This window comes from Eretmochelys imbricata, chromosome 6 (assembly GCF_965152235.1).
Source record: "Eretmochelys imbricata isolate rEreImb1 chromosome 6, rEreImb1.hap1, whole genome shotgun sequence".
NCBI lineage: Eukaryota > Metazoa > Chordata > Testudines > Cheloniidae > Eretmochelys > Eretmochelys imbricata.
In genome coordinates, this window is record NC_135577.1 from 108,664,962 (window position 1) to 108,687,903 (window position 22,942).

General features: G+C 39.1%; 1 protein-coding gene across 2 annotated transcripts in view; it reads left to right on the forward strand.

The window, feature by feature from the left end:
* The window catches only part of CCNK (cyclin K), a 31,507-nt gene extending 11,977 nt beyond the window's left edge, over positions 1-19,530 (forward strand). For both annotated transcript variants that reach the window (XM_077819352.1, XM_077819353.1), the window contains 5 exons: positions 939-1,108; positions 3,471-3,745; positions 13,556-13,589; positions 14,427-14,498; positions 18,154-19,530. In XM_077819352.1, the coding sequence (XP_077675478.1) occupies positions 939-1,108; positions 3,471-3,745; positions 13,556-13,589; positions 14,427-14,498; positions 18,154-18,761 (1,159 nt within the window). In that variant the 3' untranslated portion in view covers positions 18,762-19,530. The remainder of the gene's footprint in view (positions 1-938; positions 1,109-3,470; positions 3,746-13,555; positions 13,590-14,426; positions 14,499-18,153) is intronic.
* Positions 19,531-22,942: the final 3,412 nt, after the last annotated feature.

Sequence of the window (22,942 nt, forward strand, 5' to 3'; positions counted from 1 at the left end):
ACCTTGTGCTAAACAAAAGAACCCATAATGAATTGGTCAATGAATGGTGTGAAATTTGTTGTAACTAGATCACTGAATGGCAGATTTTCAGACTTTTTGCTTGAAGAGCTTATATTCTAGAACTTAGCAATGAGTTGAGTGGTTACCAAAGAAAAGGAAAGGTGGCTCTAATATTTCTATGGGTTTTAAATTGCAAATCAAGCTGAGCATTTCATAATTTATCTTAACAATTGAGAAGTAGTGGTATAATCAACTTTACTGTAGCCTTCACTACTACATATGCTAATCAGGGGACAACTTTCTAGACCTCTTAGAACTGTATCTAAAACGTAAACTTATACATTGGAGTATTTGGTCTCGACATTCCCATGATTCATTGTTTATATTTAAGTGCATTTTATCCAAAATAATCCCCAAATGCATTACAAAATAAATGTAGAAATTCTTTCACCTACCACTGAAATAAAACCACTGAACAACTGTTTAGGACAGAACTTGAAGAATATCATATACAGCTGATGTTACAGGAGGAATCTTTTAGATAAGCGGAATGTAATCACCCAAACTGGAATCTGGTGCAGCTAAATTCCCTCATGCTTTTGTGAAAACTTTATCTCAGTATGTCAAACTCTTTTTCTAAATAAATTCCTCAGAAATCTGTTCATGTTGCTTTTTGTTGCTGCATGATAATGGTGCTTTGGATGTTTAAAAATCAAATTACTGTTAAATCAAAGAACTATTAACAAAGATCTTAGTTTGGTAAATTAGTTTGTGTGACAGGGGAATCCTAGTTTTGTTAATCAAAAATTACCTGAATGAGATATTAAAACTTAACTGTCATCTGCTTTGTCTCAACAGTACGTTGTAGGTGTCATGTATTCAGACTTGTGATGCAGCTATCTGGGTTATCTTAAAATGACTGTTGTTTGATATTCTAGTCTCTGTACTACGTTGTCACTGCAGTGGGAACCTGAGATCATAGCTGTTGCAGTTATGTATCTGGCAGGCCGTTTGTGCAAGTTTGAAATTCAGGAGTGGACATCAAAGCCAATGTATAGAAGATGGTGGGAGCAGTTTGTTCAAGATGTACCTGTTGATGTTCTGGAAGGTACCAGAAATATTTTTGTCACATTTTAAACACTTGCATTCTTTTTTTTAATTTGAAGTCTGGACTAGGGTTGCCAACTTTCTGATTGCAGAATAAGTGCTGTGGTTCCCGGCCAATGGGAGCCGCGGAGCCGGGGCAGGGGCAGTGCTCGGAGCCTCCCTGTGCCTAGACTCCACAGGACATGCCAGCCACTTCTGGGAGCCACGCAGAGCAAGGGCAGTCAGAGAGCCTTCCTTAGCCCTGCTGCTCTGCCAAATGGACTTTTAACCACTCGATCAGGAGCCACCAGGGTTCCTTTTCAACCGGGCGTTCAAGTCAAAAACTGGATGCCTGGCAACACTAGTCTGGACAGGTTCTCCCTTAATCATCAACCTTACTTTTAGGGCAGGGTACTGAAGACCATCTGTTTACTTAAGCTTTTTAGAGGGGAGATGAGTGTCTCCTTTTATCAATGTTTAATTTATAATATTATAAACCTTGCCAGAAATGTCAATTGTGTATTTTAAAAACTGAATTTTTTTTATTGTAAATGTTGGAGCCAGATCAAAATTCTGGATTCAAATGCCTCTAAACTTAAGAAGTGTTCATATCCAGTGTTTCCACCATAACATTTTGCAAATACAAATGATACAGGTAGTAGCGGCCTATGAAGTGGAATAGTGTGGCACTCACAGCCTGGAAATCCTGCACTGGATGACCAGGATTTCTACACGCACTGATCTTCAAAACCCAGCAAGTGATCTGTCTATATAACAAGGCGTAGTCTTCCATATTATAATTAGTGCTTCTGATTTTCAGTTTTAATAGACAGACATCGATAAAACAGGCCGATATAGAAAATGAAATCTGTGTTTAGTAAGTAAACAACAGAAATGGTTGCTTGTATCTAAGGGCTTGTCTACATGGAGCAGGAATGTGTTATTTCTAAAGCACACTAATGTGATGCATTTTAATTGGTCCTTGTAGGCCCTTCTGATGCTCACTAAAAGTTCCTTATTGTGCTTTAATATAGTGCTGTTTGAAACAGTGCTACGTTGAAGTGCACTAGGGAGCATTACAAAGAGCTTACTCATTATGTATATACTATTATATACATTATTCATTAAAGTATGTACAAAGAATTTCCTGAAAACCCCTGATCAGTGGACACCTACGTAAAACTCAAAAGTTGCTAAAAATACCCCTCCCCCCGTTAAATTTAATAAATGCTGAAAAACAGAAGCTCTGCAATAGAGCATTTTACCACGCCTATAGTAGTCCCCAGTCTGACCTGACACTACCACTTCATATTCATTGGGAGTTATAATTTTCTTGTGGAACTGCGTTCTTGCATTCCTCCCTTTCTGTGTGCGTAGTTCACATTTTTATCCTACATTGCTTGTATCCCATTCCAAAGGCTAGTGGCTTCTGGAAGTCAAATAACTTAACTAAGGAATCTTTTGAAGGTTTGGATGTTTCAGTATTTATTTAGGCCATGAATCCAAGACCTAATTGTTCTTGGCACTGGAAAGACAAAACATGAAGGACATTTTTCCAAAACAGCTGCTAAAACCTATCTCGAATCATACTTTTAACTTCCACAAAGAGCTAGATAGTTTAGTCTACAGGTGAATATAAAAAGTAGGCTTAGTCCTCAACATGCAGAGTCATTACAACTGTATAATAATATTAGAAGAAAAATAAGTTTAAATATACCTTAAAGGAACAGAACAACTCACAGTTTCAACCCATTTTTGGCTAACTAGCATGTAGAGGCTCCAACCAAGATTGGGGTCCTGTTGTACTAGATTATGTATATAGCCATGGTAATACAATCCCTGCCTCAAAGTTATTACAGTCTAAATAGACGAGAGTGAGAGGGAAGGATTATTTCCATTTTATAAATAAGGAAGCTGAGACCCAGAGAGATTGTGATTTGCCCAAGATCTGTCACACAGCAAATCTGTGGCAGAGTTAAAACTGAATTCATTCTCATTCTGAATTCTCAAGAATTCCTTCCTTCAGTAGGGTGCCACTCCTTTCCCTTAATGTCCTCGCTGGTTGCTTTGGTTATACAGTCAGGTTTTCCTATCTTTAAAAATATTTCACTCTCCTTTGCTACTGTTTGAAAGACCCACACAGTCAGAGAAACTTGCTATAAAGGGATGACAGTGAAACGGACTACACACAAAGTCCTGGCAAATGTACAAAGTAAATTGAAAAAAAGAACAGTGATACTTATCTTAGGTATTGTAATAGTAGGTAAAATATTTTCAGCAAGAAATGTTGTTTTGACGTCGGTGTCCCTTTAAAGGGTTTCAAGCTGATTATCAATATTGTTACGTTGTTTTAGGAATGTATAACCATTTGGACTTTTTGTTAGATATCTGTCACCAGATCCTGGATCTGTACTCACAAGGGAAACAGCAAATGCCTCATCATACTCCACACCAACTGCAACAGCCGCCATCCCTTCAGTCTACACCTCAGATGCCTCCAGTACTACAGTCGCAGCAATCTCAAAGTTCAGAGCAGTCACAGTCACAGCAGCAAAAAGAGTCCCAGCAGTCAGTGCAACAGCAACAGCAGCAACAAACACAACAATCTAAGAAACCCTCTCCTCAGTCAAGTCCTCCAAGGCAGGCTAAACGTCCAGCGGTAAGTTTAACTGAACATAAGTGGTGAGCAGATTTCTATTTAGAGCAGGAACAGTTGTTTCCTTGGCTTAATCTAAATTATGGTTATGCTCTGAAAAAGACTGTAAAGTATCACCTTATTACATGCTGGATTTTTTTCTTGGTTTATTGAGTTTAGGCCTGCTTATTTTAGTACCAAAATAAGTTGGTTTTTTTTAATGCCTACCAGGATCACAGGGCCTGCACGTCTTGTGCATTGTCAACAGAATGGTTTACTGTGTTCCAATCAGTTATGCCAATGCCCACCAACTGAAGGCTGTAAGTTTGCCCAGGTGTTATTGATGAAATCACTTGATCTGTAGAACTTTTGTTATAAGTGACTATGTATGAGAAAAGAAGAACCCAAATTCACTTTCAGAAACTAGACTGAGTTTGCTGGATTGGCCGTTTACATTTTTTTTTTCCAAAATTAGCATATTTTATTTAAAATTGGAGATTCAAGAAATGCGGAACCCCGATGTGTCATTTTTAGGCATTTTCAGAGTGGAACCACTTGATGGGATAGTCTAGTCCCTTAATGGTAGTGATACCTCAAGGTCAGCTTACCCTATTATATGGCATGGCCCTTTAAGATTTTGAAAGATCTGATATATACAAGGACCTGGGAGATATTAGTAGAGAGGAAGTGGTACTAGGAATAAGTGGAAATAAGTGGACGGGAAATCCTGTCACTGTTTGCTTAAAGGCCTACACTGGGAGTCCTGCAGGGTGGGGACAAGGCTCCCTTCTCCTCTAACCAATTGGATGAGCATATATGCTACCTTCTCTCTCATAGCAGGGAAGACAGCAGTGGCAGAAGGCTTGCCTGCTGAACCCTTTGATGCTGGAAACTAATTTGAGAAAGGAGCCAGCTGAAGGAGAAGCTGTGTAAGGCTCTGCAGTTGTCCTAAATTACAACCCAGCTCAGGATTGCTGTCTTAAAGGGAAAGAAACTGTTTAAATACAACCCAACTTCAAGGAAGGGCCTGGGTTGCTTCCTGAACAGGGGCAGTAAAAACCTACCAGGACTCTTCTGTGGACCTGGAGTGGGAGTGACTAAAGGAGTAAGTCACACTCTGTAGACAGAATTTATAAACTAGGACACCCCGCACACACACTCACACACACACCCCCAGTGAAGCAGGTGTGTGCTTTGAACTACTCTGGATTGAGTACAGGCCGACCTCGACTTTACGACGTTCGAGTTAACACAAACGGCACTTACTACACTTCTACATTGACACACTGATTCGACTTATGACTGTAGGTTTTGAGTTTGCAACACTTGGTCCCACAATAGAGTAGATTACAGTTCCGAGTTACGACTTACGACACAATTGTAAGGAACCAATGATGTCTTAAGTCTGAGGCCTGCCCGTAATTGAAAACCTGAGTAGGTGCCTAGAGTAATGCAGGGCCACAAGGGGGCATGCTTGAGGGCAGCACCCCATTACAAACCACTTAAGTTTTGCGTATTTTCATCATGCTAATGTAAAAAAAAATTCATCTCACAGACACAGTTTTATGCATTCCATGTCTTGTGCTCTGTATCATCTGTTCTTTTAAAATAAGAAAACACCCTACACAATGGACAAAACCTCATAAGTATTCCAGCTGCACGCTTATCCAAAGTCATTCCAGGGTCAAGGACCTCTATTTGATATGCAGTTAACTAAATTATTGTCTCTATTGCATTTATGTTTCTGATAATTTATTCAAACAGCAGTGAAATAACAAGTGCGTTATTCACACTAGAGCCTCTGGTATCTGTTTTTTCGGGCTATTTAGGATGTTCCCACCCCTCTTTCTTATAAATTCTTAATGTCTTCTTGTGACGTATTACTGCTAATGCAGCTTTGATTTGGAGAGAACAGCAGGTAGCAGCTCTAGAGAAAAGCAACAGACAATACAGTGAAAGATTTGGGGCTCAGGAGGAGTGTGCCAAAGTCTAGATAGAGGTAGCAGCCAGAAAAAGTTAAGAATGCATAGGTCTGTGGAATCTTAGATTTTACATAGAATGTCATTTACTGCTGAAACAAAGCCATGTCTGCAGTGGAACATGGCAGCACTGTTGTAACATTGCACATTGGCAGTACATGGTAGTTAAAGATGGAAAATAAAGAATACCAAATTCAATTGAAACTTTAGGGGGAATTTTAGGTAGCCAGAATGTATTCCTCCCCCTTCCCCCAAATAGTCTGGGTATTTGTTTTAGGTCTTTCCTAAAAGGATGCATCTTCAGCAGCTTTAGGCTTCCAATCCCATGCTTAGGCATGAATTCATAAATTAACTCTGGAGGAACAAGGGTATAGCTACTGAATCAACAGCATGATTTCCTGCAGCACCTGGAGTTTTCTTCAGTCTCATGTAAGTATTAAGCAGGCTTGATCTTGCTTAGTTGGAGATCTGATGAGAACGGTATCTGAGCCCACCTAGCAGAAGCCTAGAGTGTAAACGGATGCAGAAGGGAGACTAATAAGCCCAGATAATTTGTAGAGCAAGATTTTAAAAAAGCCTATAAAAGCTTAAAGCCTATAAAAAGTTAGAGGTGTAAATATGTGGGAGTTGTGGCAGGACAGTGCAATAGCTCAGATTATGCTTTGTGTACCAAATTTATTCCATGCTAGAAAATTCATGACTTGGAAGCAATAAGATGCATAGTGCTTAGAGGATTTACTCATAGTTTGTGCCCCAAAAACATTTTAAGTTAAACCTTACTAAGAGATTCTACCAGTGTCTGTAAATAGGAAATTGCATGACTGCCACTTAAGACATTATAGGAGAAATGTGTATATTCCTCATAGCCAGATGCTCCACTTTGTCAATCATCATAGCTCAATTGAAGACAATGGAGATATGGCAATTTACGTCAGCTGAGGAGCTGGTCCCTGATTTATAAAACCTTTCCAAATGCCTGTCTGTCTAAATCTGGCACCTCTTCTAAATTGTGAACATTCAGCTGATTAAGGTCTCTATATCCAATAATCTCTCCCATTGTTGTTTTGCTGAGAAAAACTACCTTTAAATGGTAAAACTAAACTATGTTATTGGGGGCTGATACATTTGTATTGAAGATGTAAATTTTTCAAAGATACAGGTGCACATACAATAGAACCTCAGTTACAAACATCTTTGGAATGGAGGTTCATAACTCTGAAATGTTCGTAACTCTGAACAAAACGTCATGGTGGTTCTTTCAAAAGTTTACAACTGAACATTGGCTTAATACAACTTTGAAACTTTACTATGCAGAAGAAAAAAGATGCTTTTAACCATCTTAATTTAAATGAAAAAGGCACAGAAAGTTTCCTTACCTTGTCAAATCTCTTTTTAAATTTGCCCTTTATATTTTTAGTAGTTCATTTAATGTGGTACCATACTGTACTTCCAGTTCCAAATGAGTTGTGTGGTTGACTGGTCAGTTCATAACTCTGAGATTCTGTTGTATGTTGCAGAATTGCCTCATTTTAAAACTGTCGATGAACTCTTCTCAAACTTCAAGTGTTGTACTAGAAAATAATATTACTATGGAACTTGGGATATTGGTCAGCAACACAACTAAATAGCTAATTAAAATAAATTTCTATAAACAGATTTTAGTAACAGGCAACATCTTACATTCAAGAATGGTTAAAAGGATTTTCAGTGACTTACTGAAGAAAAAAATTACACTCACTGACGTGATTGGAAAAAGCACTTTGGTGACACTTGGTACATACTGCTTTTACATAAACAACTAGTCACAGATCTTCTGTGTGTGAAATTTTGTCTGACCCATTTTGTTAATTGTCTCCTCCATCAGCTGCTTTCACTTAATCCATGATGATGGGGCATCATGGTGAAATTATTTTTGCAAGATTAGACTTTGTGAATAAATACAGAGTAACCTAATAAAATGGAATTTGGTTGCTGCTTGAAGTGATCATTTGACTAATTAGAGCAAACAACTTCAAAAGTCATCTCCATGATGGTCAAGGGGAATCACTTCAGATTTAAAATGGCTTCTTTGATTTCACATGTAGGGAAGATCTTTTCATTTTGTGTGCCACTTTGGTGCTAATAAAGAATTTAAAACATTGTGGGATCATAATTTGGCATCAGTTAAAGCTGCTTAATCTGCTAGTTTTATTCTGCATTTTAATACCCATCTACCCTGGCAAAGTGGAATTATTGTTGCTTTGCATATGTGTGATATGGGAAGCTAGTGATTTCACAGTTTATTAACAATGTAGATTTTGCTGTAACTTGGCATGGAGCTTTATAAAGATTTAAAGGCATGCTTCCTGCCCCCAAGGGTGTCCCATCTAAATTAAACAGAAATGAGGCTAGCCAAGGGAAAGGAGGGATGTGAAGTAAGGCAAATAAGTCATTACAGAGTAAGAAAATCATACGTTCTGATACCTAAACACAGACTGAAGTAGGGCAAAGTGGAGGAATTAGACTGCACAGGAGTGGATAACAGTGGTGGAAAGCAAGGCAAAAGTAAATTTTTCAGACAGGGTTTGGAGGGGATAGTGAGGATGCTTGCTACACAGAGGGATGTTATAACAGGCATAGGATAAGGATAAGAGTAGGATAAGAGTAAAATGAAAGAATTAAAGTTAGCTTAAGTTTGGTTAAGGATATACTGTGTGTTGTAAAGAGGGCCCCATTCAGCAAGTAAAAGAAGGTCATGAGAATAAGTAGTATTACTAGTAGTGTGGGCAGGATGTATCGCTTCAAAAGTAACTAATAAAATAAAGAGAGGCAGTAACAAGACAAAGAAAAACTGTCTTAAAAGAAACCAGCCCAAGTCTTCGCACTGTTCTGCTGGTAAGCAAGGAGTGGGGGAGAAGATAAGGGAAGAAAGGGGGCTGTAAATCTTATGAGGATTAAGACTGGAACTAAGGATCAATTGTCTCATGTTGATTTATAGCTGAAGTCAGCAAGCAATGACATCACTTGTTTGTTAATGGGTATAAAAAGTAAACTCCTAAAGGGTTTGTTACTGTTACCTGCCTGACATGCTGGAGCCAATCAATATGGGTTTAAGCACCCCTGGGCCTCGCCCATTTGTAAGCCTCTTGATCGAATGCTTATAAATGTTTTGGTACTGGTTGGTTGTAGTAAATTGCTTATTAGGCTTTTTAGGCATTTTTAGAGTAATTATATAAATACTACTTTAAATGGGATTTAATAAAGGAATTTGTGTTAAATTAGTGTTAGGTGGTTTCCCTTATCGATGATTATAATTTCATATATCAGTCATTCAGACATTTTGACAACCGTGGCAGGACGCCAGACAATAATTTCAGTTGCTCTAAACCATTGATTCTTAACCAGGGGTATGTGGAGGCCTTCTAGGGAATATATAAACTCATCTCGATATTTGCCTTGTTTTAAAAACACTGGTGAAGTCAGTACAAACTAAAATTTCATACAGACAATGATTTGTTTATACTGTTCTATATATTATATCAGCAGTTCTCAGACTGTGGGCAAGCTCGTTTTAATGGCATTGCCAGGGCCAGTGTTAGACTCACTGGGGCCCAGGGCTGAAAGCCCAAGCACTGTTGTGTGGGGCTGAAGTCAAAGCCTGGGGTGACGCTTGGGGTATACAAGACAAATTAGACTCCTGAAAGGGGTACAGTAGTCCAAAAGGTTGAGAACCACTGCTCTAAACCCCTAAAGCGAAGGGGTAGTGACCTGTCTTCTATGACCAGTATATAATTCCCTCTTAAAGAGAAATTCAGTAACAAAAGGGGAATAGAGGAATATTTATATGGCAAGCTTTTTTCAAAGCATGGCAGAGGTCCGCTAAATGCCAGTGAAACTCCTAAATTCTTCTGGGGACAGGGGGAGGGGATGGGGACAGCGTGACAAAACAAGCAAGCTTTGTTCCACAAGCATGAGGGCTTAAAAAAACCCTCCCCAAAAAAAGATTCTTACATTTGCATTACTTCAGGAGCTGAAGCTTTAGGAAACATCAGGTGTAGGGGGTCTTGTGATAAAACCACAAGATATGGCAATGCTGGGCAGAAGTCAAAGTAAACCCTAAGTTTGCTGCCAGCATCAATAATAGACTGTTGTAGAATTATCAAAGGGGATGAGGGGGAGGAGTTTTAGGAGGAAAGTTGGGATGTTCATTTTGGCCTGTTTAGTTTGAATAGCATTAGGACATCAGTTGTGAAATATGGGAGAGGCAGGAAAAGAAGCTTGAGCCTGAACAGAGGTCAGGGTTAGAGAGGTAAATGTGAAATATGAGACAGTTGGAGTAGGTGAGGTTACCCAAGGAGGGGAAATATCTAGTGGTGGAAGAGTTGAGAATGCAAGAGAAAAAGAAGAAGCAGGACCAAGGATTCAATGAAGGCAACATTGAAAGGGTGGTTAAGTAAGGCAGGAAGTGAACCAGGAGATTAGTCAGGGACCCAAGGAAGAGATGGCCTCCGGAAGAAAAGGGTAGTGTGTATCAGCAGCAGACACATAGAAAAGAATTAGAATGGAGCACAGGCTCTTAGATTTGGAAAGGAAGGTGTCATTAGTGACTTTTTTGATTGATCAGTTCAGGTAGAGTAGAGAGAATGAAAATTAGACTAGAGCAGGGTTGGGCAAACTTTTTGGCCCGAGGGCCACATCGGGGTTGCGAAACGGTATGGAGGGCAGGGTAGGGAATGCTGTGCCTCACCAAACAGTCTGGCCCCCTCCCCCATCCACCTCTCCCACTTCCCGCCCCCTGACTGCCCCCCTCAGAACTTCTGACCCATCCAACCCCCGCTGCTCCTTGTCCCCGACTGCCCCCTCCCGGGACCCCCTGCCCCAACCGCCCCCCTGGAACCCCATTCCTTATCCAACCCCCTCTGCTCCCTGTCCCCTGACTGCCCCACCCCTATCCACACCCCTGCCCCCTGACAGGCCCCCCGGGACACCTGACCCATCCACCTGCCCCTGCTCCTTGTCCCTGACCGCCCCTTCTCGGGACCCCCAGCCCCTACCCCCCCCCCAGGACCCTACCCCCTATCCAACCCCCCTGCTCCCTATCTCCTGACTGCCCCCACACACACCTCCACCCCACCCAACTGCCCCCCAGGACCTCCTGCCCCTTATCCAACCCCTCCCGCCCCCTGACCATACCGCTCAGAGCAGCAGGACAGCCTTACTGGAAAGCCTGAGAGGTGGGCGGGCGCAAGCTGTGCTGCCCACGTGGCGGCGGCATGCAGGGGAGGAGGGACAGCGGGGGAGGGGCTGGGGGTAGGCCTCCCCTGCTGGGAGTTCAGGGGCCGGGCAGGACGGTCCCACAGGCCATGGTTTGCCCACCTTTAGACTAGAGGGAATCCAGTGATAAGCGGAGGAAGTCAGGGCATTGGAAATAAAGGGCCCTTTTACGAAGCTTGTAGGTAATTTTTTTTTTATTATATCCAATTGATCCCTACCAGGGGATCCACTGCATATAATCAAAGGGAAGTTAAAAATGAACTCCTTTGAGAATTCCATTATATTTGTCTAAACTTACTTGCTTTCAGATTGACCCAGTTTACAATACTCCATTTCAGATTGACCTGTTTTTGTTTGCATGTTCATGCTTTTGAATTTGTAATACAGTTAAAAATGGTTTTGAACCAGTCTCTCTCAAAGCTGATGAGACTTCATAGGGAATAAATAACTTTGAAAGAATCAACAAGTAGTAAGGAAAACAGTGATACACATCCTGTATGCTTATGAACTTTCCACACTTTGCCTTTGCTTAATCATTGGTATTATTCATTTTTTACGTATCTAAACTTTACAGGATCATTTAAACATGAGTGGGAGATGTTACCATTTTAAAATTGTTTACTCCACTCAATCATGAAGGTAAATGAAAATGAGTGCCCTTTTCAGTAATTATGTGTGCAATTATAATTTGATTTGCAGACTTGCAGTTAGAACACATTCAAAATAAATCTTTGGAGAAAAGGTAGAAGTTGAAGGGGGCTCTGAATATTACTTCAGTTACTAGAATGAAGGATAGCAAAGAATTTAAATAAAACAATGCAAATTATAGTGTACCTGTGTACAGCCTTGTCTTGAGACATAAATTGGAGATCTTCTAACATATACCTGCTTTTGCTGAAATAACGGTCAGTCCTTTGTCCTCACTGGCACATTCTTGTCAAAATAATAAGAAAACCACCTTGAAATTCTGGATACGCTGACAGAACAGTTAACAGCCCTAGCAATTGGGGCTCAGGAAAGTAAGAAGTTACTGCTAGCAAATATGGTGTAGTTTGTTACAGTTCATACGGTTCATTGCACTTACAAGTTTGTATTCTGTTTTTCCCAGACTCCCTCTAACTCATGGACCTCATTTAAAAAATTTTACAAGATGATCTTTAGCCATTAAATAATGTAATGATCTTGAATTCTGTGCTTTTTGGTTGCAGCTGTTTAGTTACCCTAGAACTCCAAAAATAATTATATAATATCAGTATTGGCCCTATTACAAATCTCTAGAGACAACATTTTTATGAGGTTATAGAATCATTTACCCCTACAGTAAGCTGTAGGAAAGAATTTAATTTAGTTCCAACTCCAAAGAAATTGCAATGTTTACTTAATGACACTAGTCAAGTTAAATTCTTTGGGCAAGATCCTGCAGTTATTGGGAGGAAATGTGTTTGCAGAGTTAGAGAAAGCAGAATATCCCTGGCTGTGTCTTGGAGACAGTGCAGACTGCCACTTACATGGCAGCATGGCTCAGGATAGACTTCAGGAAAGTAGTTGTCTGTGTTTATGAAGTATTAGTGCAGGAGTTTTGGTGGCTCTCACAGGAGCTCTGTAACTTGGCTGGTTCTGCTAAGGAATTTAATTTCTTGATAAGCTTGTGTGTTCATTAATTTCCTGTTAGAGTTACTGAACTTCTTAAACTCCATTGGCTTGAGATGGCTAGTTCAGTGGTGCAGGATAGGTAGGAAGCCTACAAGTGTATACTTTAGTCTGCAGGAAAGTTTATAGAACTTAGAGGAATTCAGACAAATGAAAATAAATTTGAAGTTTCTACGCCAAGCCACTTTGGTGGTAGAATGTTCCGTGTCTGTAAAACATCTCATTCGCTCTGAATTTAGTGTGCGCCCACGTTCTGTGCTGTTTCAGTAATACTTGGCTCTTACGTAGTGCTTTCTACCTGAAGATTTTAAAGTGCTTCACAAAGGGAAATATTTTTTTCATTATCCTACTGACTGGGTAACTGAGGTATAAAGAGGTGAAGTGACTTGCCAAAGCTCACACTACAAGTCAGAGGCAGAGTCAGAAAATAGAGCCCACGTCTCCCAACTTCCCAGTCAGTACTTCGTCTACTGGACCATGATACTTCTTCAGTAGATTATAAATAAATTAAATTAGATGCAAATATTAAATGACAAGAATTACAAAGGTAGCTCTGTGTTCACACACAGTAGGTACATTTTTCAGTCTGTTCACACTCTCACATTTTTAACCATCAACTAACTCTCCTACCCAAATCAAATGACCCGCTTCATATTGCCTGATTCAACGTTCTTTGTGTGTAGAGTTTCTTTCAAAAGCTTTGGAACATCACAGGCCTTTCGGTTTAAAAAAAAAAAAAGGTTTAGGGCTTGTCTAGACCACGGTTCTTGCACTCGAATTGGAAACAGACTTAATTAAATTGATGCAAAACGTGTGCATATACCAGGCCTTAATAAACTGCATCCTATTAGTACTAACAGTATGTGTTTCCTAATTACATTTTCATTTTTGAATTATTCAGATTTTATAATGTACAGTTCTGGAGATTGATGTGAATTTTTTTTTTAAATAGGCTGTATCTCCCAAAGAAGAAACTAAGGCATCAGGTAGATATTGTATTTTTTTAATGTATATTCTATCTTTCACTTTTTTAATAAGCAAAACTGTTTGCCAGAATAACTAATTCACTGCACCTTCTAAAATTGCTTGGTTAGTTTCCTTCTAAGTCTAGAAATTACCGTGTTTGTTTGGTCTTGATTATGCAGGCTTAAATATAGACCTTCCAATTAAAAAAATAAAAAATAAAAAAATTGTTTGTGGAAGTACAGTATAATTGTTCTTAAAGCATAGTCCCTTTATGCTTGTACAGATAGGCTGCTCAGTAAAACTAACAATTACTATTATAAAAGCTCCATCTCCATTATAACTTATGTTTGTAGCCAATTATTGGCATGGCTTACAGTCTGTACCCAAACACAACATAGTTAATTCTTGGTAACTATGGCAGTTAACCACGTTTTTCTGGTGTCAGAGAGTTAGGCCAACACATGATTGTCTTCCAGTATCTACTTTGTAAAAGTTATTTTGCTGTATACCCTAACTGTGCCTATGTGACAAGTTTGGCCAGTTCTTTCTTTTTCTAGCTGTGTAGTAAAGTAACCATGTCTCCATTTATAAAATCATTGTTAAAAGTTGTGGACAGACCCTAATAATAAACTAACATGTGTGATGCTAGATTTCAGTTAGATTATTTAAATTTCACACTGCGGAAGTGCCTGGAGTCTGAAAACAAGTCCGGGCCCCATTGTACACAGCACAGTACAAACATCATAAAATAATCCTTTTCCCAGAATCCATTCTGGATTTCCAGTTTTAGTATGCTGATGGACCCATAACTAAACTTCCATTTTTGTTGATAGGGGCTTCCAAATTTGTTTTTTCAGAACCACCACCATCTAAAATTCCTAAAATTGAGACGTCTCATCCACCAATACCGCCTGTCCACCCACCTCCAGGTAAGGTTTTATTAAGAGTTATTTCCCGGCATGCTGTTCTTATTGGATCTTTTGGAGTTAAGTGCTTGACCTTGTTCTTTTGCTACTATGGGCTAAAAGTGTCATGTTGGTTTGAATAATATTAATTGTAGTATGAAAGGTGATGAAATATTTGATAGTATAATTAGAACAATGAGTGCATAAGTGAGATAGTGGCCAGAAAACTTCTCTGGACCTCCCAAACAGTCTCTTATGATCTGCCATATTTGAGGTTAAGTACTTGATTAGTTAGAGGTAACAATATCAAAGCTGATTTAAGACAAGTTATGAAAAATCTCAGGCCAAAAGGAGTTTTAAAATATTAATTGAAAAAGCAAGGTTATGACTTGCGATTTCACCATTAACTTTAGTGGACGCTATCTTTGTAACCTTGAATCTTCAAGTTTACAGAGAATTCTGTGCCAGTTGTGATAATCTGTGGAGAAACGTATCAAGCACCTGAAAACATTTAGAATCATAAAAATGTAGGGCTGGAAGAAACCTTGAGAGGTTCTCCTGTAATTGAAGGGATACCTACAACATCCTTGACAGGTATTTGTCTAACCTGTTCTTAAAAACCTCCAATGACAGGGATTCCACAACCTCCCTTGGTGACCTATTTGAGTATAGAATAGAGGCTGGTTTCTCTACAATTCAGTATAGTGAATAGATCCTGTTTCTCCACTGTCATAAAACAATGGGCATTTCTTTTGAAGGTGGGTATGTGCAGCTATGATGCACATATCAGATTTATATAAATTATTTACAGTAGTCCTCATACTTAATTGAAATTTTATACAGGAAAGAGGGGAAAAGCTGATGCTGTTCCTCTTTATAGTACTAAGCACACACCTTGCCACTGTATTCTTCTGTCTCTTGTTGTCCCCTGTTAAGAGCTGTCATTTTAGGTTGCATTATATAGTACACACTATAAAATATTTATGTCATATCTCAGGGTCAGTGGAAGGACAGCTAATGTATCAGGGCACTGGAAGCACAGTAGTACAATTTCTTTCACAAACATATGGCATTTTGGAGCATTACAGGGTTCTTTGGCAGATCAAGCCCTCTTTTGGGAAATCATCCAAGGAAAAGAACATCCCTTACTGGTTGACACTGTATAAGAATTAGAAACTATGCTCAGGTGTGTATTCTGAAGAGAGATTACATGTGGCAATTTGAAGCTACTGCCTTATGCTAGCATGGCACCTGTCACCCTTTTATGAAGACCATACAATATTTAATTAGTCTATATATTACCACCTCAACTACTGAACTCCTAAAAAATTCAGCATTTCCTATGACAGTTGTGATGGAATAGGAACTTGCGTTCATCCTATTTTCAGTTACTCACAAATTTTAAACTTCAAATCTGTCATGGACTTAGCCCTCCATGAGGAAGAGTCAGATGTTTGAAAGAACTTTTTGCAAATAAAGTTTTAACTAATGGAAAAATAATATGCTGGCCATGCAAAGTTTTTTATTTTTCATATCACTTGTAAACGGATGTAGGAAATCTCCAAGTGTCAAATTCAAGAACTGATAATGCAGCTCCTCAAAGACAGATTTATTAATCTGAAACACTGGCTCCTGGGTAACAATCCTACTGTTGGTTGTAGTTGTCAAAACGGTGACCTTGACAAAGGGCTAGAAGTCATGGGCAGGAGAGAGAAGAATGGTAAATTATAATAGGGACATAGGAACAGCAAGAAGGGGACAATAATAAAGTGGGAATCTGCTCAACATCCGAGATGTCTATACACAAATGCAAAGGAGTATTGTGGGTGTATTGCCAGGAGTTTCATAGGTAAGACATGGAGGTTATTGTCCCATTCTACTCGGCACCAGTGAAGCCTCAGCTGGAGTATTGTATCCAGTTTTGGGCGCCACACTTTAGGAAAGATGTGGACAGACTGGACAGAGTCCCAAAGAGAGCAACAAAAATAATAAAGGGTTTTAAAAACATGACCTTATGAGGACAGGTGAAAATACTGAGAGTAGTTTTAGTCTTGACAAAAGAAAGGGGGAGGGAGAAGAGGAACCTGATAGTCTTAAAATATGTTTCAGAGTAACAGCCGTGGCTGTTACCGAGAGGATGGTGATCAATTATTCTATAGCCAAAGAGTAGCATGTGCAGGCTTGTCCATCTCAACTTTCTTTTGCACTGTCATTTTAGTTCAACAGTTGGGCAGTGGTGAAATGGCAGCTCTGCAAACCTGTCCTATACCGCTTTTTCAGTGAAAAGATGTTCTGTACCTTGTTATAAAACTGAACTATTCTGTGTACAAACAGGACATGTGCCTTAGCTTTGTGTGACAAGTTTATTTTCATCAGTAAAGCATTTTAAAACTGACTACTGTAGATTCTGAAGATACTACCATTGGGCCCTATCATGTAGAGACATTGGTCTGCCCTTAGTTCAGACCAGCTTTGATCTGATTTTTAACTTCCCCTAACTTTTGTCCAATCAACCTGAAGTTTCATGGGTGTGATCTTGTGCCAGTTTAAGATTTGTTTTTGTTTGTTTTTTTGGAGGTAGGGAAAGGAAGTAATAGAAATTAGACAAAAGTGTTTGAGAGGAATGCTCAGACGAAATGACCCAAATTTTGTAACCCTTTCCTAATGCTTCCCTGTTTCACGGTCTCAAATCTGTGTAGCCCTTGCATGTGGAGTGATTGCACTTAGAAACTAATATTCTTGTTAGTTTTTTTCCGCTGCCTCTGCTCTTTAGCTGATTTTTCTTTGCATGTAGCTTTTGGGACGTGGGGCTTACTGTGAGGGGGAAAGCCACATATAAAGTGCTGTTGCTGTCAGCAGGCTGGTTGACCAGATATTCTCGAATGAAGTTAGCGTTCAGTGATCTAGAACCCAACAGACCAAGGCTCACCGTGAGCCTGCTGTTTCTGCAAGCTGGCATTGTGCGCACATTCTTACAAGGTGCCTGAAGATCATTTATAAAAACAGACCTGGGAATAAGAAATGTTAAATTTCAAAGTAACACATTTTATTTTAGGTGGTTGTAGATAGTCAGCATAGACAGGAATAAGCTTTAAGTGTCACATCTTTTCTTAACAGATCTAAGGTTAATGTTTACTTACATGGAAGTGGCCAAAACAGTAGCACATACTGTGACCTTTTGTAAACTTTCCCATAATCTTAGCCTCAATCAGCTCAGAAAGTTCTAACACAAGAATCAAAACTGGTGCAGAAATACAAATCCCAACTCATCAAAAGAATTCTTTTCACTGTATCACATTTGTTTCCTAGAGTAGTTAAAAGATTTTGAAGGTAACATCCTCACAGGCGGACTTTGTTTCTAAGCATCTGCTGGACTGGACTCCATGTCACAACTGTTTATCTGTCCTTGTCATAGAACAGTTTTGAACGAGCTCAGCAGTGTGGAAGGAATAAATATTAAGACTAATAAAGTAAATTTTCACTGTGGAGTATCTGCAGTTTCGACTTTAGAAGGTCTTACTGCATGTGATTTTCCAAATGTTTTAGCTGTAGAACAAACTGGAAGAGATCAGACTACTATGTGCAACATGTTAACATTTTGAGAAAAACACAGCAGTGTAGGTAGTCCTTATTGCTGTGCTACAGAAAAGTAAATGAAGCTTTTTTTTGTCTGTTGCAGACCGTAAGCTTCCTTTGACAACTGCAGTTTCAATGGGAGAAGCAGAGCAAAGTACTACAGTGGACTCTGTAGACATACCAAAGGTCCAGATTCCTCCTCCAGCTCATCCTGCACCCGTACATCAGCCACCACCTATGCCTCATCGTCCTCCACCACCTCCACCTTCCAGCTACATAACTGGGATGTCCACTACAAATTCTTATATGTCAGGGGAAGGTTATCAGAGTCTTCAGTCAATGATGAAAACCGAAGGACCAACCTATGGAGCTTTGCCACCAGCTTATGGACCACCAACTCACTTACCATATCATCCTCACGTGTATCCTCCTAACCCTCCTCCACCTGTTCCTCCACCTCCGCCTACATCATTTCCACCCCCTAATATCCCACCACCTACTCCTGGGTACCCTCCTCCACCTACGTACAATCCTAACTTCCCACCTCCACGACTGCCTCCAACTCATCCACCTCCAGGGCTGGGAATGCCACCAGCTAATTATCCCCCTCCTACAGTTCCCCCTGGTGGACAACCACCAGTGCCACCTCCAATACCACCACCTGTTATGCCACCTGTTGCAGGACTCGGACGTGCTACATGGATGAGATAGCATCAGAATTGTGTACAAATATCCTTTAATTTTGAGGAATAGTTTAAAAGGCAGAATAATTGAGCAGCAACCATATTGTAAAGATAAATAGGAAAGTAATTTGTATAATCTAGATTCTGGTATAGTATATAAAGACATGGAACAGTGAAATGGAATCTTAGTTGACCTACTTGCAGTATCGTTAATGGCAAGATATATAGGCTTTTAATATAGACACGGCAGAGCTAATTAAAAATCTAAATTTGTACATTTGATTTAAAACTAAGTTGTCTGACTAAATTGTTTTGAGTTATTCCAGCACTGGGTTACTTTGTACTAGTGACTTTAACCAGCCATATTGGCTCATTTATATCAGTAAGAAGTAAATTTTCTTCTAGCAGTCAGTGCCTACTTTTGAATATCAAAATAGTCAGATATCCTGAAGTTCCATCTAGAGTTAAAAAAAAAAAGTTCATTTTCATTAAGTAACTCTCCTGTGACACTTAATGTTAAGCATCAGAGCTACTTTATTTAATATGTATATATTTACAACCCCCAGCTGACAGAAATCATTTTGAGATATTTGCCTTGCTAATGTTTTTGTTTTGGAATGTACTGCTATCTTGAAAAATTAAGTATGTTTACACCTATTTGCAAATTCCTGTAGATAAATATATATATTTTCTAAGTGTGAAAGTCTGAATGTAACAACATACTGTGATTTACACCTTGGTTATAAATAGGACTGCTTCATTCACTTGTACCCAAATAAAACTGGATCTGAATTCAATGGATTTTCCCAAAATCTTTTTTCCCCACTAGTCTGTCTCTAAAATTACTGTTCATGTTTATACTGCTGCAAGAGGAAAGGTGTTTTACCTCTTGTACTAACTCACTGTCAGAATATTTCAGCAGTGTTCTATGAAAACGTAGAAGGATCACAGCTCATTTACAAAGAATGTACTTTATTTTATTCAACTGAAAGTATACACTATCACAATCTCATACTTCATTTTTACTAAAATATTCCAAATGAATGTTTTACACATATATCAAAAAAATCTGATTACTATTTTTTCTCTTCCCCCCCCCCCCCCGAAAGCCAAAGTGGTTCAATAAAAGGTATAAATGCGTGCTAATGTCTAAAGATTTTGCTATGTACACAACAGTGGGTGCTAATTTATTCCAGTTTCTTTTGTAAATCATATACAGGAGGGCTGTAAGATCACAGGTTTAACAGAAATCAAACTTCAAACTGATTTCCCAAAGCAGTTCAAATAGACTTTCCCCACCTTATGAAAAATATACAATTTTATCACTTTACAGTCATGCACTTTGAAAAAGATCAGTAGTACTTTTTCCCCACCCAGTTTCTAAAAAGATAAAAGGTCACTTTAACACTGATTTATATCTAATAATATTTGGATAAAAATGTGCCAGTCTCAACGTTGGGCTCAGAAGCCTTATTAAAGGTGCAATGAGCCACCTGAAGTTGGTTATGCCATAGCATTTCAAAATCTTGTTTACATTAGTCAAAGAAAACTTAAGGGCCTGATTCTGCTTTCCTAAGACCAGCAAAACTTCACTTGAAGTCAATGGAAGCTTTGTTTGTCTCGGGGCTGCAGAATTTGCAGCCTCTAAATAGACTGGGGACAGTAGCCCAATGTATATCAACTTAATGGCCACCATTTTGGGGGAGGGTTTCCCTCAAACTTACTGTACAAAGTTTTTCAGGTAGTTTTCACAGTAGACCTAGAGCATAGTAAAGAAATGAATTTAAATGTGCATATAAAACATCTTTTCAGACAACTGAAAGTTTAGCACCCAAGTCATTCTGTAATGTGAGTGTCTTTTTTCCCCCAGGAAGACACTTTTTTTTTTTTTTTTTTTTTTTTTGCTCAAATGGAGCTAAATACAAAGAGTAGCAAACTTTAAAAAAAATACATACAGCACTAACTCTCATGTACTTCTATAAAATCAACAATGCACATCTTGCATTTGGGGCCAAGTAGAATCATACAAAATATAGTTTTAGCCTACTAGTATACAGGATCCTTCGGTGGTTTAACTAAAAGACTGGCTGTCTTCTAAGCCAGCTCTCTGGGGTGTACAGCCATACAACACGCCTCAGGTTTAGTGCTGTTTCCCCTTTATTTAAGAGTTTGAGATCTGCAACTGAAACCAGAATACGGACAACGCTTCAAGCCACAAAATGGCTTGTGATAAATATCTGATTAATAGTAAATTTGGACGAGTAGGTCAGAGGCAGTGAAAGGAGTAAATGTGCTAGTTTAGCTCTCGGTCCTGTTGAGAGGGAGGGAGCATTAAATGTTTATTTGTTAGGCTAATCTACTCAGAGACCAGCAAGCACATTATCAGTACAAATAACACTCCAGGCTTTACTGGCAACACTTCTGCTGCTTCAGTTGAAAATTTGCTGAAGTAATTCAATTCTGCTCCTAACACTCAATCCAGAGTTTGGACACTGGCATAATTACAATGGCCTTTTAAGTAGATTGATTAAGCAGTTATATGTACATTTTATAGCTCAGAGGGGAAATTAAACCTTTCTTTGCTGCCTTATTCTGGAAGGAAAAAAATCATGCTTTTCCCCTCCTCTTAATATGAAGAAAATAGTTGAGTAAGAAAGAAAAGAAACTGATGGATAGTATAGATGGTAACAGGCTGAAAAGGGTCAAAATGAAAAGCTAAGAAGAGGAAATGCAGAATGCTCTAGAGATCAACTCAAAAGGTAGACAGTGTGCCATTTTCTAGGCTAGTTTCTGCCAGGCTACACAGACTGCATAAACCTAGTACAGAGTTACAGTTAGTAAGCTCAATAGTGGCTGACAGAGCTCAGGTATGCTTTAGTGGGAAGTGAACTGCTGTTGAGGGAGTTTCTAATAACTCACTGACCTCAGCTACCAGGGCCCATTCTTAATCTAATCTACAGTTACTTACTGCTTAATTTTTATTTTGTTTCTCTGTTTCTTTATGGCTCAATCCCGCAAATTCCTTACTCAGGCAAGTAGACTCCTTAAAGACAGTGGGACTACTCTCTTGTGTTAGAACCTGCAGGACTGACGTAACAGTTATTTGTAGGTGTTTCACGCTAATCAAAGTCAAGAACTCCGCTAATGCAAAACAAATGTATCTAATAGTAACAACCTCAACTAATTCAACTGCATTTAGGTAGCTGTGACTGATTTTTCTAAAGTGGCAACATTAAACTAAGCACCAAAACCAATGCCATTTTTGAAGAGATCTACATGCATGTACTGTTAAGATTATTTTATTTTACAATGGCAGGTTTACTAACAGTCCAGTTTCCTGTAGACTACTGGGGGGGAAAGGGGAAGAACACCTCATGAAACACAGGGCCAGATCTTGTGACAAGATGGAACCGAAAGGGGTCAACCTCTTACTACAGCTCCACAAGCAGCTACTCACAATACCAAAATATAAGTCCCACTATTTTTACATACAGCAGTTAGAAGGAAAAAAACACTCCATTTTGGTTTAACAAAAATAAAGCTTAAATGGCAGCAGCAGCCTCATTTGACAGCTTCTGTTGATATAGCATTTACACAGCTTTGAATGGCTGTTGCTTCGGTTACATCATGAAGTAACCAATTTAGTTCAGTATTTCCACAAGGACATTACAAAACAAATTCTTATTATGTGAGTGAATGTCAATACTGAAATACTAGGATCCAAGAGAGAAACTTCTCTTGTTAAAACTGTAAGCCACATTGGTAGGAAAGCTGTTCTTCCCTAAGTATTTAGCAGTAAGAGTTTTACAGGAACAGCGTTACCATAGTCATACTGGATTGTGGCTAAATGACTTAAAATTATTCACATTGTGACTGCAGAAATCTTCTAAGTATCATTTGTTCCATTAAAATCAGGTCACGAGCAGCTGAAATGGAGGCTCAAGCTATTCTGCATGCCTGCGATGGACCTGTGTCACGGTCAATACGGTACAACATACAAGGTGCTTTCAGTGTTTTAGCATTCCACAAAGTATTTTATATGATCGCTCTTGAAAATAGTTGCATATCATCCTCCAAAAATAAGGACCTCCAAGCAATTTTAGCAGCTCAGTAAAGGGACAGCCAATAAGCCACCTGATTCAGATTTTTGTTTCCTTGGGAGAATCCAAAAACATGCTACATAGAGCCACCAGCCTAGTTATGAATCAA